At 36.0% G+C, this 22,517-nt stretch overlaps 1 protein-coding gene across 2 annotated transcripts in view; it reads left to right on the top strand.

Moving 5' to 3' along the window:
• The window catches only part of ABCD3 (ATP binding cassette subfamily D member 3), a 77,343-nt gene that overhangs the window by 51,979 nt on the left and 2,847 nt on the right, over nt 1–22,517 (top strand). The window contains exons 10-22 of one of the 2 annotated variants that reach the window (XM_040627015.1): nt 80–149; nt 2,647–2,716; nt 2,806–2,903; nt 3,019–3,110; nt 4,688–4,779; nt 4,870–4,936; nt 5,062–5,125; nt 11,370–11,447; nt 11,554–11,619; nt 11,721–11,810; nt 12,287–12,406; nt 18,421–18,525; nt 21,734–21,790. In XM_040627015.1, the coding sequence (XP_040482949.1) occupies nt 80–149; nt 2,647–2,716; nt 2,806–2,903; nt 3,019–3,110; nt 4,688–4,779; nt 4,870–4,936; nt 5,062–5,125; nt 11,370–11,447; nt 11,554–11,619; nt 11,721–11,810; nt 12,287–12,406; nt 18,421–18,525; nt 21,734–21,790 (1,069 nt within the window). Of the gene's footprint in view, nt 1–79; nt 150–2,646; nt 2,717–2,805; nt 2,904–3,018; nt 3,111–4,687; nt 4,780–4,860; nt 4,937–5,061; nt 5,126–11,369; nt 11,448–11,553; nt 11,620–11,720; nt 11,811–12,286; nt 12,407–18,420; nt 18,526–21,733; nt 21,791–22,517 lie in introns of both variants that reach the window. The other variant, XM_040627014.1, reaches the window with a different exon arrangement.

The following is a 22,517-nucleotide window of genomic DNA, read 5'->3' as shown; positions in this document are numbered from 1 at the left end:
GTCATCAAATACTGTATCTCAATTATTTTTCAGGTACCAGTAATATTAAAATTAGTTACTAAATTATTTTCTTTAATAGTGAAGAAGTTGCCTTTTACAATGGAAATAAGAGAGAAAAGCAGACTATCCACTCAGTCTTCCGAAAACTGGTAAGATAGCATGTTTGAGGCTCATGTATTTATGGAAAGATTTTTTTTGCCTATGCTGATCTATATCTGTCTATATAGGTATATATCCTTAATCTTTAAGATATTTATTTTTAAGTAACTATGAATTATTTTTATACTGTATTTTCATAATAAAAGAATAAAAACTTGTCATATCAATGTATTAAGCTGCCCAGTTACAAAAATAGGTTGATTTATTAAAATAATTATATTTTTAGAGTTTGCTTAGGAGTTTAATTTAGTGATAAATTCTTTTGTTTCTGTAGCATTCTTGAAGATACTATGATGGTCGTTATTTAGAGTAGGGGTCAGCAAACTATTTCTATAAAAGACAAGATAGTACATATGTAGTTCAGGCTTTTCAGACCTTATGGTCTGTATTGACACTCAAAAGTAGCCATATACTCTATGTAAATAAGTAGGTGTAGCTATGTTCCAATAATACTTTTTATAAAAATAAATGGCAGGGTGAATTTGGATTGTGGGCCATAGTTTGTTGACCCTTGATTTGGAGTTTAAAACATTGTTTCTTGTGAAAACTGTGTATGTATCAGTTTTTATTTTCTTGCCATTTGGAAAATTTGAAATCAAGTAATTGTATTACTTCATTTAAAAGATACTGAGTGCCATCTGATGCCTGTGCTTGTTTCAGGTGCTAGTAATAACAGTGGTGGACATGATGTACAAAATCCTGAGTCTAAGGAGCTTTCATTTTAACGGAAGCTTGTGACATTAAATATGATATTTGAGATGATTTAAAAAGCTTAAAGAAATAGTCATTTTAAATGATTTCAGGGGCACCTGGGTGGCTTAGTCGGTTGAGCATCCGACTGTGGCTCAGGTCATGATCTCATGGGTTGTGGGATTGAGTAGCACATTGGGGCTCCGTGTTCCAGAGGGGTTGGTTTGCGTGAAGATTCTTTCCCTCTGCCCCTCCCCCCACTCACATATGCTCACATTCTGTTTCTCCCTCTCCCTCTCTAAAATAAATCAGTAAATCTTAAAAAAAGTAAGTTATTTTAGAAATTGGATTTTTGTCTTATTTATATTTAACATGACTGAACTTTGATAGTGCTCACTAATAAAATGCATTTAAGGTAATTTTCCAGGAAACTGCTGTTCATCACTCTTTACATGGCTTGCTTATTCTTATCCTTTAGATTTTAGCCCCAAAGTTAACAACTTACTGTGGCCTTGCTTTCTCTGGCTAGTGTGTCTAAAATGGCCTCCACTAGTTACTTCCCAGTTCAATGATCCGTTTCCTTAAAAGATGTGTTGCAATTTATAATTATCTTATTTGTTTTCTAGTTTGTCTCTTTCATTAAAATGTAAATGTCATGAGCTCAGGGACCTTGTCTGTTTTATTCATTGTTGTATCTCCAGCATTGAGCACAGCATGTAACACATGGCATTCATTGAATAAATATTTCAGTCATTGTGCTTTTGCAAAAGATACTAAGAGGAAGCCACCCTGTACTCAGGAAACTCATATTTTAGTGGAGAAGACAATAAACAACAACTGAATATTTTATATGATTCTGAGTAGTAATGAATTCTATGACCAAAAATAAAATGGGATGACATGGTACAGTGTGATGGGGTGGTTGTCTAGCTATTTTAGGTAGGGTAGCAAGGTCTTTCTTGAGGAGGTGACATTTTATCAAAAACCCACATGGAATGAGGGAGTTAGTCACAAAATAGAACTGTCTAGGACAGCAGTGTTCCTGGCAGAGGGAACAGCAAGAGGAAAGCCTTAAGGCAGTTTGAGGAACCAATATTTCTGGAGCTCAATGAGAAGGAACAACAGAGAGGCAGATTAAGTTTAGAATAGAGCCTGGTGCCAGATCATGCAGGGCCTTGAATAATCTGATAGATGGAAAAGTTGAGAACACTGAAAAGGCAGAATATAAAACATTTTTAGACTGGTAATTTTGAGGTATTGCATGCTCGATTAAAGCTGCAGACTAAGGCTGTACTACATTGATGACATTAGCACTTGGTTCAGATGAAGTGTAATAAGATTCTTAGGGAAAGCATAGACCGGATGTCTCCAACTAAAGCAAAGCACTGAGAGCCAGTCTAGACAGCTAGTGTTCTACCTAAACAGCTCATCCTTCTGTTTTATTGTTATTGTTTTGATTATTGATCAGTTTTAGCATGTATGTATCTGATAATATTGTGAATACGGTATTATATACAAATGATACCATTAACATTTATATGTAATTTCCATTCTGTTTGCATAAAAATGGTTTCATAAAGTATTTGGCATCTGCTCTGTAATAAGTATTGTGCATGAAATGTGATGTATACTATAATCAGAAATCATAGGCAGTATTTGTGGAATAAATAAACAGTTTTTTTAATTTTCAGTAAGTATTTGTGGAACAAATAAATTATGCAGACTTCTATTTTCAGGGTAGATTCATATTTTTAAATACACATAAAATACATATTTTTTTCTTTTGCTTTCTGCCAGGTGGAGCATCTCCATAATTTTATTTTGTTTCGGTTTTCTATGGGCTTCATTGATAGCATAGTTGCCAAATGTAAGTATGCTTTAAAAGAGATAGTGGAATGAAATTTGTGGAGAAAGTGAAGTATTGTTAATGTTTAAGTCTTAACTGTCTTGTTTCAGATTTTGCCACTGTTGTTGGTTACATAGTTGTAAGTCGTCCTTTCCTAGATTTGTCTCATCCTCGACATCTCAAGAGTACACATTCAGAACTTCTAGAGGTAAAGTATTAGTAATCATAGTCATAATAAATTAAAATTTAAATATAAAAACAAATAAAAGCTAGTTTTTAGTCTTAGAAATATAAGTGAAAACTAGTATTTATTTCTGTTTAAGGATTACTACCAAAGTGGAAGAATGCTTTTGCGAATGTCTCAAGCTCTGGGTCGGATAGTTTTGGCTGGCCGTGAAATGACTAGATTGGCTGGGTAAGTAAGATTAGTAATACTGAGCAATTGCAGCAAATAAGTTTTAAAAATATGTTATACTTAATGATTGTGCTCAGTTGAGGTTAAGATACGGGTCAACTGAAGCCCCATTTCCCATTCCTGCAAGTTGATTTTGATAGGAAAATTGAGGAAGATTTTTCTCTGAGAGGGAACTTTTCATGTTTCCTTATGAGGTCTGTTTTTGAGTCTTCAACCAGGTTGGTGGTTCTCAAGCTGTCTGCTTCATGGATACTAGTATTCAGTAAGTTAGGAAATGTTAAGTCGTGGCAGTCTTTTCTTAATTCATGGGAAATTAAGTTAATAGAATATTTATATTTGAACTTTTTTGTCCTTCACTGTATTTTTTTCCCTTAGGTTTTTGAAACTGGCAACTAGCAAAAGATAAACAAAGACGAAGTTGATTTTAATGGGAAAAAAAGTGAAAAGTCACCTTGTGATGTCTGTAGATGCAATTGCAAATATGGTCATTCTGTCTAGTAAAATTGTTCTTAGATTGTAATATGGAATTAAGTATTTCAGTATTTTAAGATCTAATATAAAGGGCTTGGTATGGCATAAAAAAACACCAGAATGTATAAAGTACATCTGAAGAAATTGGATTACTTCAGATCCTTCCCAGACCTGTGACTCATCTGCATATTTCTTCTTTATTCCTCCGCTTTTTTGGCAGTTTAGGTTTTCATGGCAAGATGGAGGAGATTGTCAACTACTCTGAGGAGTCTCTTGAGAATGTGGACATTCTTCCTACTTGTTAATAACTTTTCTTATGCCTTTACGGTTCATGGTAGATGGGGTACTTCTGTTCCTTCAGGAGGTTTCTGCTTGATTTTCACAAAAAAGTTCCCTTTTGCTTCTTTGTTGTAGATTGCTTTCTCTTTGACCATCACATTATTTTTATTTCCTTGATGTCTTGGCATTAGTTTTGATTTCTCTCTATAGCCACAGTGATTTCTATGTAATATTAAGAACACTTCATCTTTTCTCGCATTTTTGAGTAGGAAAGAGAGGAATCTTCCATATTCTTCCATGTTTGCAGGGAGATAGCAGGCATTTGGCATGTATGTAATAAATGCCTTACACAGGAAGGCTAACTTTATACTTGGCTATAGCTCACTCCAGGAGGAACTCGGTCCATACTTCCTATGTCTGAGGAATGTACTAGCACTAGTCCTTGCGTAATATCTACTAGAAACCTTGAAATTCTAGTGGCAAACAACCTTCTTGACTCACCTGTTAATGAAGTAATTATCTGTTGAGGTGGAGATCCGATGAAACCTCTTCCCTTATCCTCATGTTCCTGCTCTCCTACTGAAACATGATAATAAAGCATGCATACCCTGTTACTCATACTTTTTGATGATGAGACTTCTTTTAGGTTATTTCATTTAAACTAAATTATAATTTTAGAAATTTCAGTTCAGTTTGAATAAGAATTTTGAACATAATGTTATATGTCAGTTACAGCTCAAATAAATAACAAAAATCATATCTTTTATCATAGTAAAAGATATGGCCTTTGGAGTTTTCATTATGACTTTTCTTTTTTTTAATTTCAGTTTTACTGCTCGGATTACAGAATTAATGCAAGTACTAAAGGATTTAAATCAAGGCAAATATGAGCGCACAATGGTCTCTCAACAAGAAAGCGGTAAATACAAATGCACTAGGTAACATAGTTTAAGTTTTGGCTAACATAATGTGATGCTTTAATACTTATTTTCCACTTGAGGTGTTGAAGAAGGAGCACAAGTCATTCCCTTGATACCTGGTGCTGGAGAAATCATCAATGCTGATAACATTATAAAGTATGTATAGGAAAAGTTCTTTAGCACCATAAACATTTGTTAAACTGTATAGTAGTGTTCTCTTTCAGCTATGTTTGCTTAATGTTTAATATAAAATTGTAATTTTTTATCAATTTTCTCTGTAGATTTGATCATGTTCCTTTAGCAACGCCAAATGGAGATATTTTGATCCGAGACCTTAATTTTGAAGTAAGTTATTAAATGATTGTATATGAGCTTAGATCAGATTTAAAATGTGAAATGAAAAAACTTGTCTGAATATGTAAATTAACTGTAAGGCTTGACTTAGTTTCTGAATCTATAAAATTCTTTCAAAAAATAAGTCTTTGAAACACTTAGAAATCTATCTTTCTTAATAGTTAGGACTTTAAAGTTTCAGATGTTACTATCAAAAAATCTTTTGCAAATAAAGTCAGTCTCAAAAAAGTCATAGAAGATATAGTTGATTGTAATCTCTGGTGGGAAATGAATATTTAAACATGCAATATAATTTTAGTCTAAGTTGAAAAAAATTAGGGTTAGGTATTGTTTTGACTGTGCAGGAGGATCTGTCTCTATACAAACCAAATACAGACTCTGTTCTCACTGAAAACGGGAGAGCCGCACAGCAGCCCTGCAGTAACATCTCATGCCAAGTGAAGAGTGATGCTGATTCAGTATTGTCTCTTAATCCAAGGGAATGTGGCAGACCCAGTTAAAAAGAAAAAGCAAAAGAGGAGTATTTTTGTATGATTTATAAGACACTCCCACACCTAAGGGTTACTATTAGGATATATGTCTATTATGACTTTGTGAATAGTTCCGATCAGAAAATCTTGATGATTAGTAACAGATTCCTACCATGTAGGCTGTCTCCCCACTAGTCTAAAGCCCACTAGGCACCACTTCATTAGAGCAACACTGTCCAGTAGAACTCTTCACAGTGATGGAAATGTTCTGTATTTTCTTTGTCCAATTTAGTAGCCACACTTGAAATTTAATTTTAATAAGTTAGATCTTAAATGGCTACACGTGACTGACTAGTGGCTACCATATGAGATGGCACAACTCTAGAATTCCTCTCTCCGTGCCTACACCACATATGCGACCTTCTGTAATTTGTGTTGTATGTAAAGATTCTTTTCAACTCGCTTCACTTTAGGAATGTTGTCTGATAATTTATAAAATAGAAGTATAATTATTGGATTTGTTTTTAAATTGTTATAATCTTAGGCAAGTCTTCAGTTTTGTTATTCTTAGTAATATATATTTTTAAAGTACATGTCCACTTTCTTCTTAAGGAACTATAAAAGTGAAAAATGTTAGTTATGCAAAGTACTTTGAACTTATTTGACAATGAGTATTATGTATTATCATATTTATCTTCAAGCCAGAAAATATAAGAATACATAGAGAAAATGTAAATATAGTTGGTAAATATTGAATGACTCCAAGTATTCCATAAGTGTTGTCTCATTTAACTCTAGGTGCTCTAGTCAGCTTGTTGTGCTCCATTGGCACAGTAGGTAGCCACCCACCAGACTTGATTTCAGAGATAAAGCAGAGCACAGTCTAATCTTTATTAGATTTTCAGTCGCTCCCTTATTGCCATTACCCCAGGGGAAAAAGGGCCATGGGATTTCTCCAGTGAACAGTCCTTCGCCCTTTCTTCCACTTTCCCTCACTCTGTCTTTATGCAGAAATAGGTTCCATTAACTAACAATACAGATGTATACATGGATTAAGCATAGTGAGAAGGGATTCTTTGGGATCTCTATGTACAGATACATGGAAGAGAGAAGATGATTATCATCTGTGATATTACTCATTTTGTCACATGTTACCACACACACTGAAGTTGTCACTTTCCTGTCCAGAAGCTCTTCCTTTGAAAGCCCTTATGTTTGGATTTAATATACTTTTAGCCATCAGTCCCTGTAATTTCAACTTTTGTAGTCTCAAACCCTTCACTTCCTTGCTCTTAGTTTGGTTTCAGTTGAAAAGTCCTATATGAGTCCCTAGTTATTCCCCTGCTTGTTCAGGTTTTTTTACTTTGTGACCATGTTCTGTACCACCTGTTGTCTATCCTCTTGATTCTTATTTTGTCTTCTCTTCCAATGGAAGCTGTTTCTTTGACTTCTGTTCTTTGTCTCTTCTGTAATGAATTCCTCTTCTGTCTTGCTTTGACTTAAGGTATTTTTAAGTTAGACTTGGCCTTTTCCCATTTATTCTGTCTTTCCATCATTTTTCTTAGCGTTCCTTTAACACACATCCTTCAGTTCTTTGTAACCTTCAGTTGTTGTCTACCCATTTGGCTTATTTGAAAGGATTTCTTTCACCTAGAAGGAGGTGCAATAAAACAGACTTGACCACCAAAAAATAAGTGTTTAATGCTTTATGATTATTTTGTCTTTTGTTTTACATAATAACAAAATAATATGAGCTTCTTTGGGATAGGACATTTTATACCTTATTCCTTTATAAACTCCCCCAGCACAGACAAACACATTTATTTATCTAGATGTAGACTGAAGAGACCCTAAGAAATTAATGACTTGTAGGTTATAATGTGGGTGTTAAAATAGTACTTTGTAAGTTATTCAAATTTTTACCTTTTTAGTAAGGCACATTTCTAATATTTGAAGAAGGCTATGACTCTTCATAAGCAGCATACTTTTGTATAATCTCTCTTTTACTGAGATGATATTTATGTGTAGAACTGTTTTTGATGACATTATTAAGGTAAATAGATTCTAAAGAAGTTGGATTTATCAAAAAGTCTTATATGGGGGTATTTTAATTGGTAAAAATATAGTGGTACATCATATGTGGAATTTAAGAAATAAAACAGATGAGCATTCGGGGAAAGGGGAAAAACCCCATAGAACAAACTCTTAACTATAGAGAACAAACTGAGGGTTGCTGGAGGGGAGGTGGGTGTGGGGGGTCTGAATGGGTGGAGGGGAGGTGGGTGTGGGGGGTCTGAATGGGTGATGGGTGTTAAGGAGGGTACTTGCGATGAGCACTGGGTGCCATATGTAAGTGATGAATCACTGGATTCTGCTTCTGAAACTAGTATTACACTATACGTTAACTAAACTTTAAATAAAACTTGAAACGTGAAAAGAAAAAATAGTGGTACAGAGCATCTGTTGCACCATTAAACCAGTCCAGGAACCTCAATAATACAGTGTTATTAAGAACTTAATTTTCAGTGAAAGTTACCCCTGTCTTTTAGTCCTAATTTAACCTGGGGGGAATAAAAACATTTTGAAAAATCTTTACTGTGGAAAAACTATTGCTGGCTTATCATGACTGATGTCATAATTGGAAGTTTGTCCAACATTACCAAAGCCATGGAGGTAAAGTTAATGCTGAGTCTAAGACGTTAGAGCATGAAAGAGGATGTCTATGGATATCTCTTAAGTCTAATTATTATGTTTACAGGTCATTATATATATGGTTTTTGGGTTTCCTGGCATATTGCAGCAAATAGTATGGAGAAATATTGGCTACCAGTGAAAACCACAATGAACAGTTAGGAACAGAAGACAGTAAATATGGCTGATATTCCTCAAAACGTAGTAGGGGACCATTTAATTAACAGCTCTGAAATTTAGGAGCTCCTAAGGATATCACTATTAGAGTAAAGTAAAATTATTATATATAATCAGAAGTATTCACTATACTCAGTTTCACAGGAAAAGGTAGTAAGTAGGTAATTGCTTAGGAAGAAGTCTGTCAGGAATATTCACTGTCTTCAGTTTCATAGGAAATTGAATTATCAGGAATATTCACAATGTTCAGTTTCATAGGAAAAGGTAATAGGTAATTGCTTAGGAAGTCCATCAAAAAGATTCTTTAAAATAATTTCTCAGAAAAAGGGACAGTTCATTTTTCTGGAAAAATCATTCCATATAGCTCATTCTCTAACACTGGTGTGCATGTGATGTGGTATTTTATTATAGATCATTATGTGGTAGGTTAGTGATCTCAACCTTTTTTAGAAGCTCATTCTTTTTAAGATTTATTTATTTATTTGAGAACAAGAGAGAGAGAGAACTGGGGTAGGGGCAGAGGGAGAGGGAGAAAGAGAATCCTGAAGCAGACTCCCCAGTGAGTGTGGAGCCCAACGGTGAGCTGGGTGTCATTACCCTGAGATCATAACCTGAGCTGAAATCAAGAGTTGGCTGCCCAACTGACCAAGCCACCCAGGTGCCCAGAAACTCATTCTTTTTTTATTGTGGTAAAATATATATAACATAAAATTTACCCCTTTCAACCATTAAAATTTGTTTTATCGTGGCAAAATGTACATAACATAAAACATACTCTTTTAACCATTTTTTAAGTAAACAATTCAGTGGCACTAAGTTCATTTACAGTGTTGTGCAACCCTCACCACTAACCAGCCCCAGGACTCTTCGTCGTAACAAATAGAAACTCTATACCCATTAAACAATAACTCCTCATTCCCCCCTTCTCCCAGCCCCTGGTAACTACTATTTACTTTATGGATTTGACTGTCTAGGGACTTCATATAAGTGGAGTGATACAATAGCTGTCCTTTTGTGCCTAGCTTATTTCACTTAGCTTGATGAGGTCTTCAGGGTTCATCTGCATTGTAGCATGTGTCAGCATTTCATTCATTTTCAAGGCTGAATACTCTTCCATTGTATGTATAGACCACATTTTGTTTATCCGTTCATCCTCTTCAGTTGCTTCCACCTTTGGCTATTGGGAATAATGCTGATGGCTCTGTTTTTCATTAAAGTAAAAGGTAGTCCTTTTAGTGGCTCCCAGTGCCCTGTAGAATTTGCCTGCACTGCCCTCCCCCACCCTCTTACCTCTCTGAGTTCTTTTCCTACTACTCTTTCTTCCCTGTCCGTTTCCTCAGCCTCTTTTCTGTTTTTTGACCAGGACAGGTACATTCCTGTCTCAGTGCCTTTGAACCAGCTTTTTGTGGGTGGGGTTGGGCTGGAGCAATCTTCCTCCAGATAAACTCCTAATTCACTGCATTCAAAGTTGCCCAGTTACAGTTTTCAATGAGACCTGGCCTGACCACCTTAAAAATGTAATCTCCCCTACCTACTCCCAAATTTCCTTAGCTTGATATATGTTTTCCTCCATAGCACTTATTTTCTAATACACTATTTAATTTACTCATTTATTGTGTATATTCTTTATTATATGTTTCTCCTACTAGAATGTAAAGTTGTAAAGGCAGGTTTTGTTTTGCTTTTTTTCTTTTATTTGTTAGTGTAGCCCCATTACCTAGAGCAGAGCCTGACACTGAGCATTCAATAAATATTCACTGAGTTACATAATAGGAATTTAGGGCCTCAACAGTTAAAAAAATTGTCAAAGGCATGTTCCACAACCAGAGTAACTCACATCTTTGTTGTCTTCTTTCCTGCTCTGATACACTGCTGTATGATGTGAGCTGGAATTGTAACCCAGGTTTCTGATTCTTCACAGGGTTGATTAAATACTCACACGAGATCGTAAGCTCAGAGCTTAACCAGTCTTGATCACATTTTTCTCATTTAACTTTACATCATTGCAGAGCTATTTGGTGGCACTTGAAATATTTATAATGTATATAGTGTATATGGGTGTGTGTGTGTATATATATTGTTGAGATATATATATACACACACACACACACTTCTAAGAATCTAATCCATAGAAACATTTCTCACTAGTATATAAAGTTGGTCACTGGTTCTGGTTCATTGCAGTATTATCTAAAAGAGCAAAACAAAATACAAATGACCTAAATATTTAACAAAAAGGAAATTTTGAAATAAATTGTGGTGCGTTTTTAGAATGAAATACACAGTAGGCATTAGAAGAAATAGAATGGGAGGAATCTGAATATACTGACTTGGAAGAATATTTGTGATATATTGTTAAATAGTAACATGTAGAACATATATCATATGATTCCATTTTTTTAAAAAACGATCATATACACACATACTTGTTATCAAGAATTCTCAAAATTTATAAGCTGTAGTTCTGTATTCTGATTAAGTTGATCTTACTCGGTGATTTTTTTTTTAAGATTTTATTTATTTATTTGAGAGACAGAGCATGAGCAGGGAGAGGGATAAAGGCAGAGGGAGAAGCAGACTTCCCGCTGAGCAGGAAGCCCGATGTGGGGCTTGATCCCTGGACCCTGGGATCATGGCCTGAGTCAAAGGCAGATGCTTAACCAACTGAGTCAGTCAGGCGCCCCTCAGTCAGTGATTTTTAAATGAAAAAAAGTGAGTAAAATTTGAAACTAAACAAAAGTGAAAGGTCTCTTCAACCATACCTTCCCCTGCTTCTACCTGTTACCACATTTATAGACAAAATAGAAAGCTTATCATTAGCAAAGAATGATTTAACTCTAAGGAAATGTTCACTGAGTATATATTCACTATTAATTCATAGACTGATTTTCTTTCAGGTTCGATCTGGGGCCAACGTTTTAATTTGTGGTCCAAATGGCTGTGGGAAGAGTTCACTTTTCCGTGTTCTTGGTGAAGTAAGTACAAGTTGGCCTCAATATTTTGCAGTCTTGTTTTGCCATACAGCCTACCGCATTGTGAAATTTACAACTGCTCCTTTCCCCACTCCTTTTCCTTTCACAGTTATGGCCTCTTTTTGGAGGACGTCTAACTAAACCTGAGAGAGGAAAGTTATTTTATGTTCCTCAGGTAAGACTTTGCTTGAGTTATTTTGTAATCTTTGACATAAAGATCTTTTAATTTGCTTTTTAGAAAGTCACTTATAATGGTTTTTACTCTGTCACTATCAGAGACCTTATATGACCCTTGGAACACTTCGAGACCAAGTGATATATCCAGATGGAAGAGACGATCAGAAAAGGAAGGGGATATCTGATCTAGTAAGGAAATGTTTATGTCCTAGACCTACTGGAAATACTCCATTTCAGATTCTTTATCTTAGATTAGTTAAGTATTTTAACTGCCAGGTAGTTTATCTTACCCTGTAATACCTGTTCTAAAACCTTGTCATTAATTACAACTTTCCAAGTTGAGATAAGATGTTAACTACTCTGCTTAAATATGGCTTAGTGAGGATTTAACCTTGTCTCTTTATACTGTTTTTTGTTTTGTTTTTTCTCACTGCCCTCATCCTTTAATTATATACAGTAGTGTTATTCTCTTTAAGCTACTAGATATGTTTTGTCAGAGTTAGTATAGATAGGAAGTGAGGGAGGGTTCAAGGCTATCTTTGTGTCACATTCTTTTGTGAAGTGATATTGGCAATACAGTTATGGTGATTCTAGTTTAAAAAATAAAGCAAGATAATGTTGGCTTACATTAAGTTTGATTTCATCTTTAATCATTGTGCTGAAAGGTACTAAAGGAATACTTAGATAATGTCCAGTTGGGTCATATCCTTGAACGTGAAGGAGGCTGGGACAGTGTTCAGGATTGGATGGATGTCCTCAGTGGTGGAGAGAAACAAAGAATGGCGGTAAGTATACTCTGAAAACATTGCACGACACTGTAACTGGTTGCATAAAGTCACTCTTAAGAGTCCGGTATTTTGATTAATCAAGGTACACAATTTTAATCTTTTTATTTATCAATTGTTATAGTACGGATTAGTTTAAATGATAATAAAAGTGCTTGAAAATGTATAACTTGCATGTGCATTTAGAATTCTGAAAAATTCATAAGTTTTCCAATGATATACTATTTATCCATTGGGGATTAATTAAAGTGGGGGAAACTTTCTAGCATATTGATCCTGGGTTATATGGTAGTCCAAGATGTCTTAATATCTTTTCCCTACTGACCCCTCACTGAAGTTGTTGTCTCTGAAGTATCTGAAGGTGTTAGAGATGATCCATTCTAACTGTGTTCCTACCTTATTCTGCTCCTGCCCTCCCCTGTTATATCTATTCTGGTTTCAGGACTCAGTATCTACTACCCAGGGTTATTTAGAATTTTTACATTTTCCTAATAGAGGCATTTGAAAGGAGGCGTTTTTATTTTATAATTGTCTAAACTTATTCCTGACCCAACATGACTACAAAACACTGCATATTAAAAGTGATACCTTCAATACTCTGTTAAGAGGGTTAACTCTTTTTAAAGAGTCCTTTTCTAACTATGCATACCATAGTTTGACCAGCTGCAGAGGAATGTTTTTTTCCCCCGGAGTGTTAACCTTCTGGACATTAGAGAAAACTGTAGCCAAAGGAAAACAGTAAAAGAAATGGCTTATTGCTGAATTGCTTACTCATTATCTTTAAATTATATTCTCCCTTTTTTGTTGCTCTTATTCCCTGATAGTACATGTTATTTTTCCCAAAACATACCCATTCTGGGGCACCTGGGTGGCTCAGTTGTTAAGCATCTGCCTTCGGCTCAGTGCATGATCCCAGTGTTCTGGGATCGAGCCCTGCATCAGGCTCCTCTGCTGGGAGCCTGCTTCTTTCTCTCCCACTCCCCCTGCTTGTGTTCCCTCTCTCGCTGGCTGTCTCTCTCTCTGTCAAATAAATAAATAAAATCTTTAAAAAACAAAACAAAACAAAAAAAACCATACCCATTATGTATGAACTTAATATCAACCTGATATTGTGATTTGTCTGGCTAGTGCTGTAACATGAGATTAATCTATAGAGTGAAGAATGGATCATAAACAAAAGAAAAGAGATGTCAGCCATATTCAGAATGGAAATTGGGTGGTAGGAGTAAGAATTTGAAGTGATTGAGGTTTCTGGAATCAATTAGAAGATGACTATAGAAATAACTGCAAGTCAAGAGAACAAATTTAAGTTCCTGTTACTATGACTTCAAAGAAAATGGAAGGGTAGGTCAAGATTCACAAATGTGCACGGTATAAATCCAGAGAAAGAAAAACAAATGTGCTTAATTAAGGAATCTTGTGTGTGGGGTATAAAGGTACAGAGGGGATAGTCTTTATTTGAAGATAAGAAATTCAAGGCCTTGAGGAGTGAAGGGGATATCTTGGGGAGAGGGAAGGAGTGGAGGGAGGAACCCTGCAAAGCCAGATGAACCATGATAGAGTTGGTTGGGAAATGGAGAAACTCACCCATGGCGCTGCTGTACGACCAAGCCGTGGTGTGTTCTGTATAGACCAATATTTGGAGAACTGGTTGTGAAATTTAAAAGAGAGCATATTGTTTTGCTACCTTCAAAAAGTTTGTGGGGAGACGGGGAAGGCTAATACAACAGATGTCGAGGTTAGTGAAATTGGGCAAAGTTTGTGTATAGTCATTTTACTGCTCTTACAGTTTTTGCAAAGTAAAAAATTGAGGGAAGTGAGGACATAATTTTTATAAACTATAAAAATAATAATTTTTAAGGAAGAACAGACTCGAAAGGTCTAACCACCCAAAACAGTGAATATGTAAGAGTGGAAGTTGGCTGGTGTAAACAGATGAACCAAGGGAACTTTTGAATAAGGAAAGTCTGATTTGAATTGGAGGGAATGGAATACTACTACTGAATAGAAGGGAGGTCTGGTGAACACATTTCTAAAATTCATTGAGAAAAGTCAGTAAATAGAGGGAAATAAGATAATTATTCCATAATTTTAGTGAAAAAATTTCATCATGGTATACTTTCCACAGAGTTCATTACTAGCTGGGAGTCTGCTCTTTGCAAGGCACTGAGATAAGTGCCTGCCCTTACTAATCAATCTAGTTAGGAGACCCAGATATTCTCAACTAACTGTAACATAAGGCAGTCTTCCATTATAGCTATAAAGAAAGAACACTGGGATAATGATGAAGGATTGGTTTTGAATGGCAGACTCTATGTAATTCTCCCAACAGCCCTGTGAATTAAGGTACAGACAAGGGAAAGACTTGTAGGCCTTAAGCAGCTTCCTAATGCCACGTGGCTACTGAGTGGCAGAATGGAGATTCAAGTGCAGGCGGGTTTGACATCAGACTTCTGCTCTTGACCAGTACATTATACAGCCTCCGGTGCGCAGGTGGACTGTCTATCCAGTTCTCTTCTCTCACTGCCCCTCAGAGTCTCAAGTAACGTTTGCCTTACCTTCATTGCACCCCTTTGGGCCCAGCCATTACCAGCCAGGGTTGCTCTTCCCAATATCATAGTTGTGATATCTTATTTCTCTGACTGATAGTTCTCTTTCCCACTCCATTATGCTTGTTCTTCCTATTTAGCAGTGTTTTTTTTTTTAAATCATGAATTACAAAAAAGTATGTATGATAGAAAAGTTGGATATAAAAGTATAAAGGGCCAAAACCCCCTTAACTAGAGAAACCACTGTCAAAATTGTTAGTGTTTTTTAAAACCAATTTTATAATTAATTCTTTTTCTTCTACCTAATTGGCAGTTGTCTCCCTTCTTCAGACTCACTGATAATCTTGAATATTGACCCCTCCCTTTTCTTATGATTGATCAGCCCCCTTCTGACTCTGCCTCCTTTCCTGTCTAGTACAGACTTAATAATCCGGGGCCTGGCACATAGGAGGTAGTCAGGAGGTATTTCTTAAAGGAATGAACAAATGATTTTTCCCCTTAACTTCCTTTCCCACTCTTTGTTTCCTCCTATTACCTCAGCTTCAGCCCAAGAGCATTCTTGCCTTAGTGTTTCTGTACATAGGCTTCTGAGCGCAGCTGAAAGATCAGAATGATGTGGTTTGGTGCTACTACACTTTCCTGGTTTCCAATCGTACAGGGGCTCACAGTGTTCTTTGGTGATCATTTTACTTACTTTTGCCCCCTCTCTCATTTTTCATGATAATCATTTAAAAACTATCAATCTCAGGCTTTCTGCCCTATTTCCTACTCCACAACTCCCAGTAGAACAACTCACCTTCTTAAAAAAGAGAAGCTGTTCTTATGTCAGTCACTGACCACTCATTTTTATTGAGGGCTTCATCGATAGGCGGTAGGCTTAGCCCTGTACATTGAATTCTTTCAAGTCCTTTGAGGCAGGAACTGTTGAGTGCCCCCTTGTACAGAGGGAATTGAGCCGTAGCACAGCGAAGTAGGCTGCCAAGCAAAGATAGCTCGTGAAGCTTACAGCTGTGGGCGGGGCTTGTCAGGCTCGGGTGGCAGTACCACCGCGGTGTTCATGTACTTATTCACTTTACAGTCTTCTCATATTGTGGTATCAAGTACTGATAGCATAGTGGAAGAGAGACACATGAGGAAATTGCCATGTAATATGCCAAGTGTGGTGGTGAAGGTATGCGAAGAGTTCCATGGGAACACGAGGGACGGGGGGGCATTTGTGGAATGCCTTCAGATAATCAGTCCTCTTAATTAAGTTCACGCTGGACTGTCCTGATCTCCTTACTTATGTCTGTGCAGGATATGTCATCCATCCTCTTGAGAAAGGCTGAATGTCTCCCAAGTTTTTGGACCCCCTCTCCTCTGACTTTATCATATTCTTTCCTTCAGTTATGTATGTGTGCAGATACACACACCTTATATTTAATCTCTTTTGGTCCTTCTCTTTCAGAAAGACATTTTCAGGTCTTCCTGATGTAAAAAGCAAACTCTGCCTTAACCAAAGGTCCTCTGTAGTCTGTACCTTTTGTTCTCTGCACAGCCGAACTTCTAAATAGTCTATACTTGCTGCTTCCCCTTCTCCTCACCTCATCAAATAGAGTTGCTTATGTTTTAGTCATTAATTTATCAAATACCTAAATGTTTCCTTCATGCAAGTGTTGGATGTACAGTAGTGGTTAAAATACAGTCTCTGCTTATGTGAATGTAATAGTCTGGAGGAGGGGACAAAGCGACAACATACAGTTCACAACATATGAAGGGCTGCAGAGAAATTACAGGAGGGACCCACTTGGATTGCGGGAAAGGGGTAAGGGTAGATTTGAGGAGAAATTTCGAAGATGCAAGAACCAGAGCGCGGTGTTTGAGACAAAAGGAAAGTGACATGTGCTAAGCCTCTCTGGCCTAAGACCCCTTGTGTCCTGGTAGTTGAGAGGAGGCAATTTTGACTAGAATGTTGAGGTCAGAAAGCAAGTAAGAATCCGATTGTGCAGGGCCTGTGGGCCATGGTAAGAAGTTTGGGTTTTGTTCTAAGTGAAGTGGGAAGTTGAATAGAAGCGTGACATTCTTTGATTTATATTTCTGGAAAATCCTTTCTTGTTACAGGGAGAATGGATGGGAGAGGAGTGAAATGGCCCTCCAGGCCAGGAGATGATTGTGTTCTGGGCTGAGGGCATGATTGTGGAGACAGGGGAAAGTGAGTGGACTACAAACTCTGAAGGACTTACTCGAATGGACTAAAAACTATGAGGGTGGGAGTGTGAAAGAGAGGAGAAGAAGGGAGGACTCGTGGCCTTCTAGCTTGAGCACCTGTTTGATAGTGTTATTTTCTGAAATGTTTAAGGTGCGGTAGAGTGGATGGATGGATTTTAAGTGGAGAATTCGATAACTGAATAGAACTCTCAAATGGGAATTTTTATTTAGCAATCTTGAAATTTGAAGAGAAGGCTATGCAAGAGATATGTATTGAGAGTCCACAAATGTAAATAATATTTGGAGTCATAAGATTTAATGTGATCACTCAGGGAGAAACAATATAGGATAAAGAGAAGTGGACTTAGGAATTGGCCCTGAGGAACCCCAACATTTAGTGGTCAAGTGAGGAAGAAAATTCTGGAAAAGAAACTGAGGAAGCAGCCTAAGTGAGAAGAAACGTTAAGACTATGGTTTCACTGTCACTTTCTCAAGAAGGAGGAAGTGGTCACCTGAATTGCATGTAGCAGAAAAAATAAATTGGCTAAGGATAGAAAAGTGTCCATTGGTCTTGTAACATGGCCCTCATTGCTAGAGGCAGTGACCAGTTGGAATATCTATTAGACAAAGGATCAGAGTAAATAATTCCCAGAAAATAAAATACATATGGAAAGTAAATGAGAAAATGTTCAGCATTCTTACTAAATGAAGAATGAAAAGCTATAACAATCTTGGTGTTAATTTTTACTTATAAAATTAGCAGAGCCTTTAAAAAATGAGCGCATCCGATATTGACCTCAGGGATATAAAACAGGTGCACTCAAAAATTACTGGTGGAAATATTAATTGGCAGCTTAATATCAATTGATATTACTTAAGCAACAGAATATTTAGAAATAAACACATTTTTGTACTTGAGCCATCTGGAGTCTGAAATTTCTTAGATTTGGTTAAAATATGTACCCTCTAATCTTGTGTAGAGAAGTTTCTCTAATAGTTTAAAACTCAACTTCATTTCACATCAATCTTAAATGTTTTGGATTAACTCTTAACAGTAAATTTCCTATGTGTTACATTTTCCCCTTGTTCGGGAAGATAGTAAAAACAGTTTTTTTTTTTTTTTTATTGTTTCTGTTTTGGGGAAGTAGGTTTTTTTGAGTTAAAATAATTTTCATACTTGCTTTACGAGACTCAATGCATATTTAATTTAAAGCAAATCTATTTTAGCTTATTAATTTCTGCATGTGATTATGCAAAATATTTCTTTTTATGCTTCAGATGGCAAGATTATTTTATCATAAACCCCAGTTCGCCATTCTGGATGAATGCACAAGCGCAGTTAGTGTGGATGTGGAAGGCTACATTTACAGTCACTGTCGGAAGGTAAGCATTTCAGATTCTCTGTTTGAGGATCCCTGTCATTCTTTTTGGTTTACTCTGTGTCCAACCAAGTATCTATCCAAAGAGAAGATTTCAAGTTATTAAGTAACAAAATTACTATCAGAGGATGTTCTATCTGCTTTAATAAAGATTCCAAATGATAATTAATAGATAGGAGTAAAAAAAAGAATTGTAAATGAATTCTGTGTATAATTCTCTTTAGCTGTATCTTAGATTTGGAACAAATACTATATTTAAATTTACTTCCCTTTTACTTCATTCCCTGTGCTCAGTGTTAATAAACTGATATTTTCTTAATGTCTTCCATTCAGAATGAAACCTAATTATCATTTTGTCCATTTCTTTTTCTCTGGCCTGGGCAACATTTTACCAGTTTCATTTGGTAGCCTTTTCTGAGGCTGTGCATATTGATAGCGTTCTTTTACTCTTCGGTAGTTCTGTGGTGATTGTCACACCATCTATGCTCTGGTTGGATTTTGAGAATAAGAGCAGTATATCCTAACTGTTTTACAGTGTTATGTCAGTAAAGGAAGTACAGGAGTCTTTTAACAAGGAGTCTTTTGTAAGTGTTATGTGGGGGTTTACAGTAAATATAAAAGGTCATGTTACATATTTACAGTATGAATTCGTACTATTCAAAGAGTGGTCATTGATCAGCATTTCCTGGGAGCTTGTTAGAATGTAGACTCTCTGGTCCTACCAAATTAGAGTCCATATTTTAACCAAGTTCCCAAAGGATTCAAATGTACATTAAAGTTTGAGAAGCATTGATATAATGACAAAAAGAATAAATTTGCTACATTAATCTTTGTAGGAAGATTTTTCTGTACTGATTTTATTTCTTTAATGGTTTCTGTTCTTGAATCAGTTTTGGTCATTTATAATCTTTTTATGTATCTGTTCATATAAACTTTCAGATTTATAGGTATTGGAGGTGTGGTCTCTATTTGATCAGTGATTTAGAGGCTCTTTGCTGATAGTTTTGACCATGTGATGTCCCCTTATATTTAGTTACAGGCTATATATCCCCACATAAGGTACAATTTTCCTATAAAGTGTAGATTCATTTAAAAGAAAAAAATTTTTATGGGGCCCCCAGTTGATAGTTTAAAGTATATTACTATAATAGCAGTTGAATATGTATAAGCATGAAATGAGATACGGAGTCCTTGAACTTAGAGCTCATCTGTAGCCACAAAACAAATATAAATTCACAAATTAAGTACAGACAAAACACAGTTTCAAGTTGGTTACATTAAAGGAAACTCTGATACTGTTTTTCTGAAACTAAACCACCAGTTTGGGATTTAATTATGGAAAGGTATAGTCTGGGGTCCAGATCTTAATATTTGAATTTTGCTTATATACCTTACTTACTTCTGTCAGAAAGAATGCTTTCATTAAGTTGAGATCTGATTCAATTATTGTAGAATCATAAAAAAAAAAAATTTGAAATGAGCTTTCAAAAGTCAAATAAGTGTTGTATCATTGAAATGTTTTACTAATAACTTATTTTGTCAAGCAGTTTGTAACCAATTTGAGAACCTTTCCACATGGCATCCAAAGTTATGGTACATTGAAAGTTTTAAGTACTATCACTTTATTTTTATTTTATTTTTTTTAGAGAGAAAGGGGGATGGAGGGGGAGAGGGAGGGAGAGAATCTTAAGCAGGCTCCACACCCAGCACTGAGCCTGACATGGGGCTCCATCTCATAATGCTGAGGTCATGACCTGAGCTGAAATCAAGAGTCAGACACTTTACCGACTGAGCCACCCAGGCGCCCCAAGTGCTATCACTTCAAGTAATCACTTGGTACCAGCAGAAGTACAAACACAGACTTGGGCACTTAAATCGCATGGTAGAACTGATCCAGAATATGCTTAGGCTGATTTTTTAAAAAAATTATCAAAATGAAAATAAAATTAGAACTCATGGTGGAATTATCTGGATACTCTAGCGTTTATCTCTGTCAGCCTTGAGAGATCCATTTTAAGAAACACGGTCTAGAGCAGGGTTTCTCAGTCTCAGCTCTGTTGACATTTTGGGTTGGAGAATCCTTAGATGTGAGGAGCTGTCCTTTGCTTTATAGATATTTGACAGCGTCTCTGACCTCTATTCATTAGATGCTAGTAGCACTCTCAGTTGTGACAATCAAAACTGTCTCCAGACATTGCCAAGTGTCCCCTAAGGGATAAAACTCCTCTCCTCCCCCCAGCTGAGAACCACTGATCCAGAGCATCTGCAGTTATATTGATATATTCTGTCTCGCAAACTCCAATTATGAACGAAGAGGGTTTTAAAAAATCTTTATTAGAAATCTCTAAATCTTTATTTACAGTTTAAGAACCAGTAAAATTTTGGGACACCTGGGTGGCTCAGTTGGTTAGGCGTCTGCCTTCAGCTCAGGTCATGATCCTGGAGTCCCAGGATTGAACCCCACGTCGGGCTCCTCGCTCAGTGGGGAGTCTGCTTCTCCCTCTGTCCCTCCTCCTTCTCATGCTCTCTCTCAAATAAATAAATAAAATCTAAAAAAAAACCAATAAGGTTTCAAAACCAGAAGATTTTTCATTATTTTGTAGCATGCTAAAGGGGTAGCCAAACCTTGCCTAAACTAACAAAAGATATTTAAACTCTTAAGTTGTTCTCAATGTTGGTGTTCTTATATGTTGCCACAGAAACATTCATATATTTTCTGATGATAATACTGCTTTTCCAAAATCTGAATTCCCAGACACATTCCAAAACAGGGGTTCCAATAAAGGATTATGACCCTGTATTTGAAAAACAGATTGACTGTAGACAGTACTATATTGATTTAATTTTCCTGATTTTGACCTCTTGCTATTTTTACTATTCTTATACTCTTTTCATGTATTTTTCACAATAAAATAGAAACTGTGTCAGGATATATATTTTCTGCCCCACAAAGTAGAACATTTAATGCTAGTACCTGTTAGTTTTTTTTCCTTAAAGAATTTATTGGTACTTGTGTGTTTTTATCATGTGGTCATTGGTCTGTACTTTGCATTATCTTGAACATTGGCATCAGTTGTAATTTTTTCTCTTTTACATTGATTTTTAATTATAGCTTCTGAAGACAGTCATTTTAATAGCTTAAAATATACAGACGAGTTTAATTTGTGATTCTGTGTTATTAATATAAACCTAAATCATTTTCTTTGTATTAGGTCGGCATCACCCTCTTCACTGTGTCACATAGAAAGTCTCTTTGGAAACACCATGAGGTTTGTATTTCTTATATTGAATGGTTCAGTGGAATTTTATCTTATTTAAATCTGTGAATTCAGGTGATTATGGTTTTAGATTTCTTGGTGTATGTTCTCTTAAAACATATACGTTGAAGGACAAAAGGTGATTCTAGATTTTCCTTAAATATTATTGTATTTGTCAGTTTTGAAAGCTCTAATACATATTAAACAGGCCCTAGTTGTATTTGAGAGATACTAGAGAACCAGTTAGTGGTTCTTCGTTTTTATAAATGACTATTGTGTAATAACTGATTAAAATTTTCACAACCTTATCACAGCTATGGCTAAAGTTTTTCTCATCACCCACTATTGACAGAAGGGAAAGGGTCTTAGGAAGGATTAGGTGGCAGAAAGTTTAAGGACATTTTTAGTGAGATCATGGCCGTAAGGGGAAACTGAGTAATGTCAGCTGTGTTTATCATTGCACTGTAATAAAATAGAACCATTAAGTAGTCACTATAATTTACATAGAGATTACAGTGAGGTTTGCACTGGTATAGATCCCTTATGTATCCTGGTGTTCTAGCAGTGCCATTCTCAGTATAGCAGTTCTTTTCGGCTCTTCGTGTAAAATGATTAAACCCCCAAACTAAACCCTGTTAACTGAACCCTTCCCTCCCCTCCCCTTCTCTTTCCCTCTCTCTTTCCTTCCTTTTTTCCTTCCTAAATGATAAAGACATTTTAGGTTAAAAAAAAAAAAAAA

Source organism: Ursus maritimus, unplaced genomic scaffold (assembly GCF_017311325.1).
Source record: "Ursus maritimus isolate PB19 unplaced genomic scaffold, ASM1731132v1 scaffold_12, whole genome shotgun sequence".
NCBI classification, from domain to species: Eukaryota; Metazoa; Chordata; class Mammalia; order Carnivora; family Ursidae; genus Ursus; species Ursus maritimus.
This window is presented reverse-complemented; position numbering and strand designations above follow the sequence as displayed.